Genomic DNA, 18850 nt, shown 5'->3' with positions numbered 1-18850 from the left:
CTGAGATGGAAATTGTTCTGCCTTCCCCCAATTCAGTTACCCACAACCAGTTTACCACTGAAGGGTGTGGAAAGGAGTATTTCTGTTAAAAATTTGAAATGTTATATGACAGTAGGTGGCTTGCTGTGTGGGATTTTGTCTAGAAAGAAGCTTGTTCTGCTCACATGCTGGAATACGAGCAGGCAGAGATAAATCCCATGTTCTCATAATTCTGTTCTCATACAATCTCCATCTTCTGTAGGTGGCGGAGAAAAAAAAAGTTGAACTAATAACTAGAAGTATTTTCTTTCTTTGGGGCAGTGATGATTCAGATTCAATATTGCTTTAAAAATGTTTCAGTTGTAGTATTATTTTGAACAAGGTTTCTTCTTTTAGGGGGATTTTTTTTTAATAATGTTACCAATCTGCATCAGGCACTGAAGAAAACGTTTTGTTGCATGGCTGTTCTTTTCAGTCTTTATAGCAGTTTCCAAACACTGACAGACACAGGTGATCAGTGAGAATATCAGATGAAGTCTTTAGATGAATCTTGAGAAACAGGTAAAGTACAGGCCGTGTGTCCAAAGGAGTATGAACCACGGCTAGAATTTAAGGTCCTTCTTGCTCCTGATCCTAAATATAGCAGATCTCTAGCTTGATCTCCTTTGTTCCTCACCCACCCCTGTCCCTAGGTTTTAAACCTACCTATATGGCAAAATTGCCCTGATGAAGTTAAGTGCTGTTTAATGATTCTGAAATACCTTTGTGGATACGTGTTATTTTTTTAGAAACATAAAGTAGATATCTACAAAGAGACCTTAGTCAGTCCTCAATTGTTACTTCTGAAACACAGATTTGTTAAAGCAATGCAATGCAGTCTCGTCAGAGAAACTTTAAAATACATGCCAAATGCTTGTATGATAATCTGCTCCATCTCAAATGGTCAGCAAAAGCTCCAATTGTTTTATAAAAAAGAAAAAAAAAACACCCCACACTTTTTTCCTGCCTTGGTGCCCTTTCTTTAAGGGATTTTGCTTCAAATAGTCCTGTGAGTGTGAAAGTAGTAGTTGAAAATCAGAAAAATTGGGTGTTTTCACTTAGGTTACATGATTTGTCCAATGTCTTGATTGAGGTTTGAGGAAAGCCTAGCGGTCTAACTGCTTTTGCACCTCGTGGTTAAAGTCTTGGCAATGTTGAAGCAGCTGTGAAAATAGAATTTACTCCGTTCTAATTTAAAATCCATGAAATAAAGTGGAATCTTAGAAGAATTTTAGATGCAGGAAGATAACCTGCACCTCCTGTACTGAAATGATGTGTAACCATGCTTGTAGCAGACCAAACCAGTAATGTTTTGTGATTATGATCTGCTTGCCCCTTGGGAATATCTTGTATTTTTATTTTCCCTGAAAGCATTCAATATGACTGTATTTTCAGGTGTAGTCTCTGAACAGTGTTAAAAATAAATACTACTGCACTTGAAAATATTGTTCTGTTTTGCTACGATAATTATCTTAGAACCAACTGTGAGGGAACTGTTGAATGGTACAGAACTAATTGGATTGAGTTTTGTATTGTTCTCTTTTCTTTCTACAGGGGATCCATGTACAGTTTCTTCTCAGCTGGAGTTAGAAGAGGCCTTTCGGTTGTATGAACTAAACAAGGATTCAGAGCTTCTAATTCATGGTATGGTGAAATTTACTATACTACTTCTCATGTTTGTACCTGTGAATAAGTGGAATTTTTACCTTGCATTATCTGTCTTTTGCACAGCCTCCTCAATTAAAGTCTGTTGTGGCATTCTGTCAAGAGGATGCTGCAGACCATGCACCACGCTTTTTAGCTGTCAGCACTTTGTCAAAGTCCTTTATTAAATTAAGGGAGGAAAAATACTTTGCAATTAGTTTATTAATGAAAGACAGCCCCTGTCTCTCTCGTTCATTCAACCCAAGTGCCTTTGTATGCTTGCTGGCAATGAGTTGTAGAAGATACATAATACAGTGTCCTACACTTGGAAGGAAGAGACAGCTTTTCAGCTTCCCACAAAGACTTTTAAAAAGTGGAAGAAGGATGTAATTGATTCTATATGTATTTCACTGTTTCTGTATATATTACTTCAGTATACTTTTTGATCTGCCCTTTCTCTGTTTATTTTTGTGTTTGATGAGCTTCTGACTAAACCAGCACCAAGGCTATTGCTCCCCAGTTTTACTTCTCTCTGACAGCTACTGAAGCTAAATAAGATGAAAAAAATGGCTAATGTAGGACACTACGCTGTTAGGACACTGTAATATAATACATTTATATACTTATTAAATATTAAGTATTAAATATATATTAATAGATCTATATACTTATATATTTTATACTTAATATTTAATATATTATAAAATATATTTATATACTTATTTAATATCAAATACTGACTGTGATGATTGGTCACGTGAGAAACCAGAATAATTTTTTTCTAGTTACTTTCTTTAGGAAATAACTTGGTTTATTCTGCTTTTTGCTCATTTCACTGTTATGTCCAGCAAAAGGGTTTTGTGGCAGCTTTTCAGTTCACCTGCTCAAGGTTTTGTTAAAATTCTTGCTCAAGGTTTTGTTAAAATGCAGTCTGTGCTGTCTTCCTAAATGGTTGAATGCTATTCAGAAGTGTTGTATTTAACCCAAAGATTTATTTTCTGTCTGAAATAAAAATTAATCAGAAGTTAATGTTTTTCTTGCAGTATTTCCTTGTGTACCAGAACGGCCTGGCATGCCTTGTCCAGGAGAAGATAGTAAGTAGTCATTTTAGTTAAGAAGTACAGAAAATCAGGAATTCAGATTTCCTGTTTTGGAAGATTTTGGTATTCGATGGTTTGGCATCCTACGTTTATGAGTGTTAATAATGCAGATCTCTACAAATTAAGTATTTAAAAGGAATAGGAAGTCTTGCTAAACTTAAATGTTGTTTATCACTTCTGAATCATAGTTAATAAGCATTTCACATTCCTGTTCACTATCCATGTCACTGTGCTTTCCTTGCTTTTGCCTCTTCTATTGTGACAATTTTTTATCTTATTCCTCTCTTTTTGGTAGTTGCCAGATTGCTGGCTGACTAATGTGAACAAAGGCTGGTAACCATTTAGAGGTCTGTGGTTAATGAATTTTAAATTGATGTTTAGGTACTATCAGGAATAACTTAGAGGTTTTCAGAGAATATGTTAGCTGATATACTAGACATTAAAGAGCTAATTTTCTCTCTGTCTTAAAGTTTTATAAAAGAGCATGTGTATGTTATGCACACACATATCTGTCAGCTCGATATCTAAGTCTCTGACAAATGTAAATGTGCTTAAAAGTGAACTTTGGCAGTATGGATAAAGCTGCTTTTCTGAAAAAATGAGGTTGCAGACTGAATCAGAAATAGATTTGCATCTCAGTGTAGGTTTGTGTATTCTCATTTTCAATTTTGGTTCCTGACATGCCTCTAGTAATAAAAAATAAAAATTAAAAAAAAAAAAAGAACAGTGGCAGCTGTGGATCTACAACACTGGAGGATTTGTGCAAGCAATCTTATAAATCAGGGCATGCTCCTGAAATTCACCTTCTTTCCTCCTTCCCTTTCCCCAGAGCTCCTCCCCAAGTTTAGGTAAGGCAGGTGCATACTTTGCACACAAGCATTTGTATTGTTTGGGCAGTTTTCCTTCTCTTGACTTGCTGTTCCTTTTAACTTTGGAAAAGTGGAATTAACTTTCAGTTGATCAGAATATTCTACTTCAAATTTTCTCCAAAACTTAAAAAATGAAAAGATACTTGGAACATTACTCCATGTTTCTGTAAGGTGCAGGAGTGAAACTTTACTCTGCAGATAACTCTACACAAACATCCATGAGAAGATATTGTAATGCTGTGTTTATATTTTTATGGATATAATGGTATGTTTTTCCTCTTAGAGTCCATTTATCGCCGAGGCGCCCGCCGGTGGCGAAAGCTCTATTGTGCAAATGGTCACACTTTCCAAGCCAAGCGATTTAACAGGGTGAGACTCTTGTTGGGTACTTAAAACCATGGTACAGGGTTGTCTTACTTTTGTAATTACAATGTCACTGCCTTGAAAAATTATAAGGTAGTTTTATTCTCATTTGTGTTGTTTGTCTATAGTATGTAGACTTTTGGTAACCCTGTCATTTCAGGAAACGTAATCATTATTAAATTTTCAGGAATTTAACTAGAAAAAAATAAATTGGTTGCAATTCACTTTACATGTACTCTGAAACCATTATATCAATTATATAAATGCTCCCGTGTTCCCTTAAAATCTTCCCAGAGGGCAAACTTGAACACTGGCATTAGATGACTATGAGCTGAAAGTACATTTTCTGTTCTTTAAGTTCTGGGAGTAAAAAGGTCTGAACTTACTTATGATGCACAGACTTTTCTTTCATGACTTTTAAAGGAAAAACTGAGATGTTTCTCCAAACAGACTGCTTATGATGGCATGTAATCAACTGAAAATAACAAAGCATTTGTAATATTTTCAAGAAGCAATGGTCAAATATAATTAGCTAAGGACCAAGAAGGTTATCTGTTGTCTTTAGAAAAAGCAACAGCGAAAACCAAACCCAAAATGTTTGAATAAGTCAGGTTCCTTGATAGCTTCAATAATCTTTCCTTCTTTTCTAAGCTTAGTGTATTGTGTGCTTAATGGTTGAGATTGTCTCCACTAAACTTCATCTTGAGCACCCTTCATATCTTAACTGCCTTTTTTTTTTTCGTTTGACCTCTTCCTGGTCAAAGGCTGTCAAGGCACCATAGTTTAATCACTTTCCACTCTTGCTTTCATAGACACCCTGTTCTCATGGTTCTTCTGAGTTGTTTTGTGAATGTCCTTCAGTGAGTGGTGATCTTCCCGTTTCCTGTTATGTGGTGGTTTAACGTGTTGAAGCTTTTGCTCTCCTGCCTTCCTCTGTACAAATGTAAGGACTGATCTACACAGAGAGAGAATGAGACACGTAGCAAATTAGCTTGGGCACAGCAGCCTGCTGATTCAGCTGCAATGCTTTTGACCTGGAGCTGGCTCATGTCTCTCTGGGTCTGTGTGCAGCAGAAGAGGCTGGCTGTGCCTGCACCTTTCCGTGTAGGTGCACGCTTTCTATTCGGCAGTTGCTGCTTATTGTTCAGTTCTAATTTTATATCCTCTGTATTGTATCTGCCTGTTTGTTCTTAAAGTTTTTAGATAGAGACTCTTGGTCTGGTGGCAAGTTCAGTAGGGGTCTCTCTGATCTCCTATCCTGTGCTCTTTGTTAATGACAATGTGGCTGAATAGTTTTTGTTTAGTTTTGCTCTTTAATCAGTTTTGTTGATTTCTCATTCTAGAGAGCTCACTGTGCCATCTGCACTGACCGAATATGGGGCCTGGGTCGCCAGGGATATAAATGCATCAATTGCAAACTCCTTGTTCACAAGAAGTGTCACAAACTTGTCAGTATTGAATGTGGCCGTCATACACTACAACCAGTAAGTAAAACTTACCTGAAAAGTTGTCTTTAAAAAACAACGAACCAATCAAACAAAAAAGCCCATTTTATACTAATGGTTTTCAGACTATAGTCTGCAAATAGTCACAGTAGATGAAACATCATTCTTTATGGTTACTGTGACGCTTTGCAAGAAAGTTTGGGAATCACTTAGCAGAATGTCACTTTAGTGGCAAGTCGGGCATCTAACTTTCACATCTGATATTTTTTCCTGTGTCAAATGTAAACATATAAGTGATATTTATCTCATCCTTCACTATATTGTTACATAGCGCATACACACACAAACTATTTTGCATCTTTCAAGTGAGCTACAGGTGAAATAAATTCTCTAAACATCTGTTAGATTATTAGACTGTTTCCCATTTCACAGAAAAGGAAGATGAAGCGCAGAGGTTTTGACTTTTCACCCAAGAAATTAAATCATTTTTATTAAGTCCCCAGAAAAATTTAGGTGATTACTGCTCCTGGTTTAATATTAAAAGCAGACAGCTACAGGTCTACATTTTGTTAATTCATTTGGCTAATATATGTACTGCTGAAGTACTTGAGCTTTTCTGGCTCATTTCTCATCTGCTATACTTCTTTTCTCTGTTGTACTAAGTTGTCACTTCAACAGCTTCTGGAAACATGTCATAACTTTTGGAAAATAGGTAAAATAAGGACTGCAGTGGTTTCTTTTACTGTGTATGAATTAGAGCAGTAACTATGTTGACTAATCAAGTTAAAAAGTAGCTAGAGTATATTCCTCAGAGATCATTTATTTCATTTATTGTCTCTAAAATAATGTGTCTCGCACTTGGACAGTCTATTACAAACATCCTGTGCATATTTGCAGGAACCAATAATGCCTATGGATCCATCATCAGTGCATCAAGATAATGTAGAATCGGGTAAGATCAACAATTTTTTTTCTTTAAATTACTATAAGTGGCTGAAACATGAACTTTGGGTTTTAAAATGAAACGGAATAAATTATTTTTAAAACCCTTCTTTACTTTTGTTCACAGAACAAGAAAATTAAGACAGCTTCTTAATGCTAAGGGGGATATAAATAGAAAAATTCTACAGTTTTCCATATCTTATCAGTTTAAGAAACTTGGCTTAAAAAGGAAGGATTTTGTCTGTCAATTACATTTTCCCATCAGTAAGCTGTGTACTTTAAATGCCCTGACCAAACAAACAACAACAACAAAAAACCTTAACAGAATTAGCAGGGTTTCTACTGGATCAGTAGCCAAACAAGTTCATTCTTGTAGCAATCAGAGTGATGATCCTAACGTTTGAATTTAAGTATAGACAATGATCAGGTTAAATACCAAACAAACCACTGTTCTGCACAAGATTCTCTGTGTGTGGAGTCAAGATTAATCTGAAGAGATTTCCAGATACGATTACAGGGTTTTATATTAGCCATAACTGATTATTAATGCAGTATTGCGAAAGAATGATTCTGATGGGTTAAAAAACAAACAAACACCAACCCCAACAGTTTTGAATACTTACACAATTTAAATGCATGTATTGTATTTCTCTGATTGAGCTCTTGTGCATGGAAGTTTTAAGACAAAAGAAAATACTGTTGTGTTGCATTGGTCTAATCATTTTTCTTGTACCTCTAGTGATTCCGTACAATCCTTCAAGTCATGAGAGCTTGGACCATGTTGGTGAAGAAAAAGAGGTAAAGTATTGTAACCATGCTAACTGTATTCAGAGATCTTAAAGGCTTTGTCTCTCTCAGTTTCAAGATTTTAGTAATTTAACTTGTCACAAACTGAAAACTAGTACATAAAGCATATTTGGGTTGCTCACTCAGGTGTATGCATGTATGGCTTGCAAGCTGTTTTATTTGGAACCTTGAGTTGAGATGTGCTTTGATTTAGAAAGCATAGATGTGCTTTGACTTAGAAAATATTCCAAACTCCTCCAGCTTCATTTGTTTCTTATCTGCCAAGTCTCCTCTGTCTCCTTCCTCTGCCCTCACATTCCTTTCCAGGACAGTGCAGTTTTAAGAAAAACAAGTGTTAATTGAATCAGTTGTTTATATTAATTTTGCTGTTCTGTTTGAAATGCTAACTTTTGCAGTTGTTAAAATTGGCAAGCCTGCTTACTAATTTCAAATTATCTTTATCAAAAGGCAATGAGCACTAGAGAAAGTGGCAAAGCTTCCTCCAGTCTGGGTCTTCAGGATTTTGATTTGCTCCGAGTTATAGGAAGAGGCAGTTATGCTAAAGTACTGCTCGTTCGATTGAAGAAAACTGAACGCATTTATGCAATGAAAGTGGTGAAGAAAGAGCTCGTCAATGATGATGAGGTAGGCAAGCTTTTTATCAATAAATCAGGCAACTCTTTGGAAGGGCTTCAGTACCTACCACAAAGTGGGAGCCAGGCTTCTGGGCCCGCAACACTAATTGAAAATTATACATGCAGTTTCTCATACATACTATACTTTAGAAGGTTCACAAGACAGATAACCAATTTTGAGGTCTTTATTGACAGACACGAGGCTCACAGCTGCCCTCCTGTGCCAGTGGTTTCTGTCGTGAGCCTCATTGCCTCTGTTGTCAGTGTCTCCTTTTGTGATCAGTACTGCTGCAGCAGTGCTCCTGCAGAATTCAAGTTAATAAGCCTGGCTCGCTTCATTATTTTGGAGCAGTATTCCATATATCTCCTATTACGTTGGCTTGCTGGGCTGAAAAAGAAATGGATGGAGTCTGGTTTTCATATGTTCAAGTTTGGGGGTTTTGTCACAAAGGAGAACTCACAATGTTATTTTACTTGCTCTTTAAATTGGACCTCCATCTTAACAATTTGTTTGTAGCTCATACAGTGATTAGTGGAAACTAATCAGAAATAGCAGTATTAAACTGCCACACACCTCTTGTTGCTGAAGATTTCCCTTGTGTTTCTTTAGGCTACTCTGAAAAGACTCAAGTGACTGTGGTTTGCTGTCCAAGAGCTTTTGCATTTATTTCTCAGTCTACCATTGATTTCTGCTGCATTTCTGGATCCTACTTTACATTTGTCTGCACCAGTTTATCTTTTATAGATGAGTGTATTTTCATTCCCAAGTGTAGTTACACAATGATGCTAAAAGTGCGGGACGCTCAAGACAGGAAGAAAAAAGAGTATGCTAAATTGTCTTACTTCACATTGGAGAACTATATAATGTGATTTCTTGCAAGTAAAATGAGGACAGCAAAACACTTGAATATCTTTCTGCTAACTGTCATTAATACTTGACCTAAGAAGTGCAACAATCCTTTTCTGAATGTCGCTTTTCTTAAATGAATAGGATATTGATTGGGTTCAGACAGAGAAACACGTCTTTGAACAGGCTTCAAATCATCCCTTTCTTGTTGGACTACACTCTTGCTTCCAGACAGAAAGCAGGTAAAGGTCATAAGATAATAAGAAGATAGTCTTATGCAAAAAGTATTTCATACTGTTAGGCACCTCAAAGGCCTATTTAAAGCATTAAGTGTTAGGTAGGTAGCGAAAGTCAATGTACTGTAAGTCATTGTAGCATTTCATGAGCAAAAGGCCATGTTCATCATTTTAAGCTTTTCAGATTGGGAAGATGCAAAAGAATGTAAAGTACTGGTAGGTATGATGGGAAGGATTCTAGAAAGGAAGAGAGGTGCAGCTGGCAGAAAAAAGGCTTAAGAATATGAGGTAGAAGACAGAACCTAGAATGGAAGGGAAAAAAGGTTTAGGGAGAGAGAAATCAGACGTACAAAAAATGAGGAAATTTATCTCAAACTTGCATGGACTCTCTGAAGATGAATCTCTGAGCAAAACTCGGAATATAGTACCTGAATTTTAAAAAGGAAAACAGAGTAATAGAGATTAAAATGATTATTTTCCTGTGTGTTTATATATAGGAGAAGAGATTGCAGAAGAGATTGCAGTAGATGAATAAACTACTGTTCTATACAGTAATAATTTTCAGTATATATAAACCATTGTATATTTAAACAACATCCTTGCTGTTTGAAAAGGTGACAAGCTAGTGGAGGGAAGTGAGAAGAAAGAGTGTTTGTAACATACTAATAGTACTAACTTACAAACAAAGGAGATTCAAGGGATCAGGAAGAAAAATGAGAAATGTTTTTTTCTGGTTTGTGCACAGAAACTGATGTTACTCTATATAGTCACATATGTAATAATGACAAGCAGTAGCTGCAATGGATTAGGATTGTGGGAAGGATTACTTACTTTCCTTTAGCAATAAAGGAATTATCTAGAGAAACTTTGTATACTTGATTTTTAACTTTGGGGATTTATTCAAAGGGAGGGGAAATGGTGAAACCACGCATATTAGCAGAAGGGAGGAGTTGAATGGACATTGCTTGATAACAGATGTGGAACATCTCAAACCTCTTTCAGCCTTGTATACAATTATATTTAACAAACTCCTGTGTGTTCCAGGTTATTCTTTGTTATAGAGTATGTAAATGGAGGAGATCTAATGTTTCACATGCAGAGACAGAGAAAGCTGCCAGAGGAGCATGCCAGGTATGTGTAATTTCAGATTTCTTGCATCAAAACAGTTGGTTTTCTGACACAGTGCCGCAGTGCAGAGCATTATGATGATGAGCTAGCAAGTCCTCTCCAGATGTTAAGGATTTAAGAAATGTGAAACTGCATCCTCACTTTAATGCTGCAAGCTACCATATTTTTGTTTTGAGGAGGAACTGTAATAAGTATTGTTTGTATTAGCATTACCCTAGATGACTTCAGTCTGATTCTGATTTTTTTTTTTTCTAGAAAAACACTTTTGTGGTATTTTTTTAAACTGTCTAATGATATCAATGTGTTTCTCTTACAACAACCACTACCAGCTGTCTAGGCAAATGATGAGTTCTTGGTGCATATGTTTCATCTCAGATGGTGAGATGAAAGGGATGATTTCAGTAACGTTAATATTAATTTAAAATAATTTTTGAAGTGACTGTGGGTAGAAATGTTTGTATGATTATAAACAACTTATCCACTTCTCTGATGAAAAATAATAGAATACAGGGACTTATATTTAGAAAAGTACCATACTACCAAGACTGTTAGTGTGGTTTGGGTTTTTGATTACTTGAGTAATCAATATCTCTTTCTACACTAGGTTTTATTCTGCTGAAATCAGTCTAGCACTGAACTATTTACATGAACGAGGGATAATCTACAGAGATTTAAAACTGGATAATGTGCTACTAGATTCTGAAGGGCATATTAAACTCACAGATTATGGCATGTGCAAGGTAAGTTCTAGTTCCTTGCTAACCAGTAAAACGAACAATTAAGAAATTGTCATAAATTAAAAGATGCAGAGACTTAAAAATGTGAAATTTCAAGGTATTAATTTATACACCGTGCAGACAGGCTGTATACTCATTTCACTTCTACAAATTGAGAAAAGAAAAAGAAATGCCAGAGTGCACAGACTACATATATATACTGTTTATGTTTTTATAAAGCTGCTGTATCAGCTTGACTGGGGTGGGGGTAGGCTGAAATAGTCGAGAGAGCTTGATTTCAAAAAGAGCAAGAGGTTGAAATATATTGGTGACGCTTGCTCCCATTTGGATTCTATGGCACTTCCCATTTTCTCTAGCAAAACTTTGTCACTACAAAGACACTGGAGCACGGGTTTGACTTTGCCATGGAATTGCCATTATGCTGACCTATGAGAACTACTTTAAATGCTGTAATTTTGGCTAAGCAACTGAAAAGCGTAAAATAACACAGGTCGGAAGGGGTCTCAGGAGGTCTAATCCACCCTCCTGCTCAAAGCAGGGTAAGCTATAAGATCAGGCCAGGTTACTAAGGGCTTTATTCAGTTTGGTCTTGAAAACTTCCAAGGATGAAGACTGCACAACTCCTTTGGGTAACCCCCACCCCATTCTGCATGCCATGCTCTTCTCTGGAAAGCTTGTGTCTCTCCATCGCAACACCCTGGTCATGTAAGCTGTTCTACCATGCCTCAGTTATTCCCACTTGCCTATTGCTGGAGATGTGGTGGAGCTTACAGCTAAAACCTTAAAAGATTACGTTGTCAGTAGGTATGTGCCATCCTCTTGAGACTCTAGCTGCAACCTACTTCTGTTTCTTCTGAAACAAGTGGTGTTTTGTATTCATTTACATAAATATTTAAGTATAGTTTTACTAAAATGAAAGCAGTTTATTCAGGACACTTAAGTTAATTCAAAGTTAAGTTCTTAGTGGAGGGGGAGTGTGGGATCTTGGGCTAACTGTAAAGTATTTTCTTCCCATCTTTTCTTAAAGGAGGGTCTGAGGCCTGGTGACACAACCAGCACGTTCTGTGGGACTCCAAACTATATTGCACCTGAAATTCTCCGGGGAGAGGATTATGGTAAATTGAATTTTTCACTGCTACTATATAACTCTCACTTGTCTCTTACTTCTTACTCAAATTGTTGAGCAGTAGAAAGTATAAATCTCCGGTAGACCCATGATCAATCTTAATTCAGCATCCTGTCTGAAAAAGTGAATAAACCCTTCAAAGGAGGGGCAGAAAACATCACACCAAGCAAATGAGATACCCTGCCTTCCACATTTTAATTTCTTTTTATTAGCCTTGCAGAATAGCTTGAGTCTTCCAAATGTATTATTGTTCATAACTATTTTAGATACTACTAATGATATACTTGCAGTCTTGAATTGTGTTCAGTTTTGGAGCTTTATATTTGGCAGCAATGATGGTATTGGATATAAATGCATTGCAAAGGGCCTAGGTAGTAGACAACCCTTTCACAAATCTCAGTGTTAAAAGTGAAATTGTCTATGCAATTGCTTGTTCAGGAAGTCCACAAGATTCCTGAAGCAAGAGACGTAAGGCAGTATAGAAGGCTTGCTGTGTATCTTTCCCTTTCTTCCTAAGCTTTCCAATACTGTGCCAAGCAGACCTTTCATCTGTTTTCTTCCCTTAAGATTTTAACAAGTTCTACAATTAGTTCCTATTTTTAAAAGTGTATATATATTTTTAAAATCTACCATCTTATTTCAATCAAATGTCTCTTTCAGACTGGCTTCACATCTTCCTTCTTTATCACAAACTTTCTAGGCCAACCAGACTATATCAGTCGCAGCCTAGCTACTGGAATTTTTTTTCTTTAGGGGTGAATGGTAGAATAGATATGCTTAGCTCCATAAAAGACTGTCTTGCCACTATTAAGAATCACATACTTCCTCCTTGTCCTTGTCCCCTGCCCTGGATAACCAACCCCCTGTTGATTAGTCATGACTAGGCTTAAATATTACTTAGACCTTTGTTAAGGTCCTAACGCCAACCTTTAAACTTTTTGCATTTCCTTTTCTTTGTACAGCATTCCCTCCTTTGTGCACATACCGAACCAAGTTTGTCTAGTACAATTGCTACCTCTCCTTTGTTCAGATAATCAGAAAGACTGGCAATACTGAAATTTTTTAATTAATTTGTTTTTCTCAAAACATGTCTGTCTGCAGCCCCCGAAGTGTTGGTGTATTTGCTCCAGAATATATTCAGTGGTGTTTTCTCATTTGAATTCTAGGCTTCAGTGTAGACTGGTGGGCACTTGGTGTACTTATGTTTGAAATGATGGCGGGCCGGTCACCATTTGATATTGTTGGGAGTTCTGACAATCCTGATCAGAACACAGAAGATTATCTTTTCCAAGGTAAGCACCATGAGTGTTCCTACACTTCAGTGCTTTGTTTCTACTTACCTTTAATCTGACTTTAAAGATGCAAAGGCTGATACGAACCTTGTTTTCTTGCAGTAATTTTGGAAAAACAGATCCGAATTCCCCGATCCCTTTCTGTTAAAGCAGCAGGTGTTCTAAAGAGTTTCCTTAATAAGGTAAGAGCTAAAGGGAACTATTTTAGACTTCTCAAGAGCAGCTGTTTTTTTTAAAAACCTGTTGACTAATTGATGTGTAGCAGACATACTTTATCTGCCATATACAGAAACAGGGTAGAAAAGGTGTGAGCCTAAAGCAGAATTTCAGTGGGGCTGGGGGACCTATTCTAGCTACCTGTCTTAAAATCTGAAGCTCCAGATTCTCAGGCTGGGATCATGAGTAAATTTCAAATTGAACGGCATGGAAATGCTCCAAGCGATTTCATTAACCTGGGGAACTGGACAAACTTATCAGATTAATTTTGGTTCTTAGAGAAGAAGCTTAGCAAATCACCCTGACAACTGCTGATGACTTCCTCGAGGGAAATGCAGAGGCAGTATACGCTCACTGTTTGCTGGTAGCTAACTAGCCTGAGAGTCAAAAAGCACGTATGTAGTAGTGGACTAGTCTGAGCATGTGCTGGCCTTTATTTAGTGAGTGTTAGATAGTGGGGAGAAAGAGGTACAGGAGAAAACAGATTTGGTTAACTTATTCTGAGAAAGTAATACTGTTCAAGAACACTGGTTCTGTTACAGCTCCTTGGTAGTGTATGCATGTGTGCATACGCGTACATGGAGGTGGAGTTGTCTTGTTAAAATAACCTTCTTTCCACTGTATTTATCAGTAACCTGCAGTTACTACCCCAGTGTGATTGCCTGGCATAGTCAGTCTGCTCAGGGAAGGGCAGGCGGGGGGAAGAATCAAACTCACTTGTAATCTAACCGAGTTTGCTCCGAAACATATGGTACGTTTAGACGGGTCTGAATGAAAATGAAGAAGGATGGCATGGTTGTTTATATAAAAATCCGTTAAAGGCTTCCATATATTCATGGCTATTTCATGCAGTATGTTGGAACAGTTCCCAAAATAAATGATGCTCACTTAGTTCTTCAGTGTCCCTTGTAACTCTGGTGTTTCATTTCTCACGGAATTTGTAGCATTTGTGTTTTATTTATGTGTAGGCCATGACACCCGCTTAGAAATACTTTCTTCCTTGCACAGGATCCAAAGGAACGTTTAGGCTGCCATCCTCAAACAGGATTTGCAGATATCCAGGGACATCCGTTCTTTCGCAATGTTGATTGGGATCTGGTATGTGAATGCCCCCTGGCTTGGCTGACTTCCTCTGTATACAGTTTTGGCTTGACAACTTGTTTTGAGCATGAGAGATGACCTTGAGCTCGAAAACCTTAAGCTCTTAACTTGTGATGTACCATAAAGACAATTCAGAATCTTTTAACCCTTTTACACACAGTAAGTACAGTAGATTAATAGAATGGTCGTAGAAAGCATACAAAAGAAACTTCATAGTAACTTCCAGCCTTGTTTAAAAATAATTCAATAGGTTGTAACTCATTCTTGGTGTCACTAAGTGCATTTATTCTTAGATGGAGCAAAAGCAAGTGGTGCCTCCATTTAAACCAAATATATCTGGAGAATTTGGTCTGGATAACTTTGATTCCCAATTCACCAATGAACCTGTGCAGCTCACTCCAGATGATGAGTAAGTAAAGTAGAATTTAAGAAGTTTTGATAAGTCAGTGAAGGAGTTATAAAACTTCATTTAGTAGCTGCAGTTGTAGTACATAGAGTATACATAAAGCAGTAAATAACATTTTTTTGCGTTAGTTTGGAGAAAATTCTATTATGTGTCCTCATGGTAGACTTAGTATGGCTGGATTAAGTATTGTACTCTGGCATGATGTAAAAATCAGCTAACAGTGGGAAAGTTGCTATAAAGAATCTTAGTTCAGGGAAAAATGAGTAAGTGGTATCGTCTGCAAGAAATGGATGTGCGAAGGAGAAGACCTGTTTTGTCAAGTGGTTTATTTTTGCATTACTTTAAGCCATGATATTCCTAGAATGTTGGGTTTAGATTGAGTTTATCTTGGTTGTTCTGAACAAGAGAAGATGCTTTGTTTGGCTTGTTCAGGTATTTTAAATTGTTAGAAGTCAAGTGAGATTATTGTGGCTGCAAAGCCTTGATAAAATGCATGATAATGCATTTGATTTTGGTCGTGGATTTGTGGTTCCTTACTCCTGAGGGGCTGTGATTTGGGATGAGGAGGGAAGGGCCTTTCTAGTTTGACTGAGCCACTGCTGTTCGCATTTTAGGAGATTTTCTAGGGCTTTGTATAATGTTCGTGTAGTATGTAAACACAAACAGTGACTATTAAATGTTACCTATGCACCTTAATTAGGTCTGAACTCCAATGTCCTTCTTTGTCCCTTTGTAAATGCATAATGTACAAATAAAGTTTAGAAAAGTTGCTGATGCAGGTGCAGTATCTATCACATCCTAATGTTTTCAGTGTTTTATAAAACTGACTGGTTTGGGAAAGTTCTAAAACTGCAAACCTTGCAGATTGCTTTGTGGGGAGAATACGTGCATGGGAGCAGCCCAGTCACTACTCCTGGGTGGATTTGTGTTCCGTTACCTTTATAGGGGCTAGAAAAAAAACCCAGTGGTAACTGTAAGGATAGAGAGGGGCAAAAGAGAGAAGGGAAACATTCTCAATTGCAATCCGCTATACAGATCTCAATTTTAAGACAAACTATCAGTTAATATTGTTACCTTTTTAATTTTGCTGAACTAACAACTGTTTTTTAATCTTAATAGTGATATTGTGAAGAAGATTGACCAGTCTGAATTTGAAGGCTTTGAATATATAAATCCTCTTTTGATGTCAGCTGAGGAATGTGTCTGAATTCTCCATTTCTGGACTGTGCCAATTGTTACTCTCTTTGTTTCTGCATGGATAAACGTCTCTTCATTTGGATGCACTTGCATAAAATGAGTAACTGAACACCTTGCCACCTCGTGTGAATTACTCGCTAATTTTCTTTTTGTATTAGTTGTCATCCAGGACAGTTGTTATGCTGAACCTTCGGCTGCCAGATTTAAAACGTTAAACTTTCCAACAGTCTTGCCAAACTTGAATTTTAATGTAGAAGTTGGTCTCTGGGGCTCCTGACTGAACAATGGGGTCTGGCTGTATAATCTGCCAATACAGCGTTCTGATAAAGGAAAGTTTTCTTATTGCTTTAAGAATACAAATTGTATTAGGGGATGTAATAAAATATCATTAAAGGGCTTCCATTTTTCCAGCAAGACAAGTAAGACCTTATGACTTCTGTAGTTCTAAATCTTTTCTCTCTAAACATCTAATTTCCCTGTTCTCGTAGACTTAGAGCTATGTTATTGCCCTTCAGATGGAAATGACAGCAAGGAGAGCAGATTTTTAAACTGAATGGTCAAGAATGGTTGCTTTCACAGGGTGTATTGATCCTATCCTAAAGGAGATGATTAACTCAATATTGGCATCAATAGACTTTGCTCTGAAGTGATACACTAGGAATCGTACGCTGATACACAGAGAGTGCCTTTCTGAGCCTGTCCCTTTCAGTGAGGGTTGTACATGGTATAAAGTGTCAGTTTAAATAAATGGAATTCAATTAATACTTTACAAAAGGTAAAATCTGTAGAGTGTAATTTAGCAGTAATGGGCAGCTAATATTGACGGATGTAGAACCTCATACTATTATTTATTGCTTTTACACTTTGTCTTAACTGTATCAGACCTGCATACGTTACAACTGTGGCCTAGATAAGGGCATTTGTTTCCTTTTTTTTTTTTTTTAATCTTACTGCCATACTGTTGGAAATGCATTCCACTTTGCCGGTGGAAAAAGCACATCTAGAAGAAAAAAAGGAAAAAAGGTGCTGTCCACAATCACTCCCTTAACTTCTCCACTTAGAGATGGTGATTTGTAATCACAATCAGACCTTACGTGTTGGTAGTAGACGCAAAGTTAGTAGTAAAGCAATTGGAATAAATTGAAAGAACGGTTCAAACTAGGACTTTTGGGAGGTGTGATTCTTACATTTCATGTTAGTAAACAGTGTAATATACCGCACAGATAATTCTTATTTTTAATGGTTAAGGAATAGTTTTGAATGTCTTAGGCTGAAGAAATGCCAAATGTACCACACTTTTTTTTTTTTTAATTTTGGGGAAAAGGGATCAAGAGACATTGAAGAAAAGAATCTGTGTTATATAAGTACGAGCTGTAAGGCAAGCGAAGTGATACTGAAAGCAGATCCAAGTATCTGTAAGCACAAGTTAGCAAACCTTATCTGGAGCTTTTAATAATACTTCTGCTTGGTCAGTGTCTCTCCTTGAAAATCCTTGTATGGCGACACTGTAAATTCAGAGCACAAATCTTCCGGCGTATGTTTTTTCACTTACATGTTAGCTTCAAGGAGAGAGATTGCAGAAATACACGGTAGTGTCATGGTGTGGTATTTAGTTCATATTTTTCTTGGCAACGTGAGTAGGAAACTCTTAAGTATTGGGCTGAGTTTTCAAAACTGGGAAGTGTTTGGAGGGGCCTCGGTTCAGGAAAGCATTGAACCTCCGCCCTGTTAAAAATCAGGTTCCTTTAAATTCAAGTTGTATATTTGCAAATGTAAAATATCAGAGTAAACCTACTTTTAAAGAGCAGCTAATACCTTCAGCACGTTTAATTCATGTCAAGTGAACTGCTTACATGCAGTTTTTAAATTGTGATTGTTTAGCCTCTGACTTTTACACCTGCATGACTAGGTCAGACATCAGGACTTAACTGATATTAAACTTGGAAGTCACTTAAAGCAAACAAGAAAAGCCTTGCCTCTCTACAGTGGCTTAACTTCATATGAGGTATTAAGTAAAACGGCTTTATGTAAGGAAGGGCATTTCTGCTATTCATCACAGAAGAGTAATGGAGTAAAACACTGGCTTGTGCTTAAAGCAAAAGTTAATTTTTTAATAGATAATGTCACAGAAAAGTTACTTTGTTTACATATCTAACCATTAAGAATGTTGCTAAGTGACAAACATCTTAAATAACTGTAAATCCATTTGTAAACTTTAATTTTCTCCAAAGTGCCATGATATTAACAGGTTTTTTTTCATTGTTAAGTATATAGCAACTGCCATGAATATTCAGAAGGGACATTGGGTGTAAACAGTCCAGTGCAGTAGGCTTTGTCTTTTGGAGAAAGCGTCCGCATCAGAAGCGTGATGTATTTATGTGGAGTAACCTCCTTTTTGTATACGAGTTGGATTCTTATGGGTGCTCTGCTAGTTAATATTGTCACTACTATTTTCTTGGTTCATGTGGAATATGGTCTTGAACGTTGTTGTGTAATCATTCCCTTTATTTGTGCACACTTTTTACTTTAAATAAAACATTTATATTAGGCCTCTGTGTGTGAACCTCTCAAATATTGCGAAATGCTGGGCTTTGCTTGGGGTTGTCGTCTGACCCTTAAATATCCAGGTCCCACAGAAGCATTGTTCTAATCTTACCATTTCTTCTAGAAGGTGGCACTGGGATAGACTTAAGAGGTACCTCCCTCAGCCTGTGTTCTCCAAGCATGTCTTAGAACACAGGTCCCTCTCCAGCATGGCTCGC

The 18850-nt window shown here is 37.0% G+C and overlaps 1 protein-coding gene across 3 annotated transcripts in view; it reads left to right on the top strand.

Moving 5' to 3' along the window:
- The window catches only part of PRKCI (protein kinase C iota), a 30383-nt gene extending 11746 nt beyond the window's left edge, over positions 1-18637 (top strand). For all 3 annotated transcript variants that reach the window (XM_072866975.1, XM_072866973.1, XM_072866974.1), the window contains exons 3-18: positions 1573-1662; positions 2706-2756; positions 3915-4000; positions 5338-5478; positions 6337-6391; positions 7121-7179; positions 7636-7812; positions 8794-8891; positions 9930-10016; positions 10618-10753; positions 11778-11865; positions 13043-13168; positions 13271-13350; positions 14393-14482; positions 14779-14894; positions 16011-18637. In XM_072866975.1, coding sequence (XP_072723076.1) covers positions 1573-1662; positions 2706-2756; positions 3915-4000; positions 5338-5478; positions 6337-6391; positions 7121-7179; positions 7636-7812; positions 8794-8891; positions 9930-10016; positions 10618-10753; positions 11778-11865; positions 13043-13168; positions 13271-13350; positions 14393-14482; positions 14779-14894; positions 16011-16098 — 1568 coding nt within the window. In that variant the 3' untranslated portion in view covers positions 16099-18637. The remainder of the gene's footprint in view (positions 1-1572; positions 1663-2705; positions 2757-3914; positions 4001-5337; positions 5479-6336; positions 6392-7120; positions 7180-7635; positions 7813-8793; positions 8892-9929; positions 10017-10617; positions 10754-11777; positions 11866-13042; positions 13169-13270; positions 13351-14392; positions 14483-14778; positions 14895-16010) is intronic.
- Positions 18638-18850: the final 213 nt, after the last annotated feature.

The sequence above is a fragment of the Ciconia boyciana genome, chromosome 7 (assembly GCF_034638445.1).
Source record: "Ciconia boyciana chromosome 7, ASM3463844v1, whole genome shotgun sequence".
Lineage (NCBI taxonomy): Eukaryota > Metazoa > Chordata > Aves > Ciconiiformes > Ciconiidae > Ciconia > Ciconia boyciana.
Note: the sequence above shows the minus strand (reverse complement) of the source record. Positions and strands in the feature narration are given on the sequence as shown.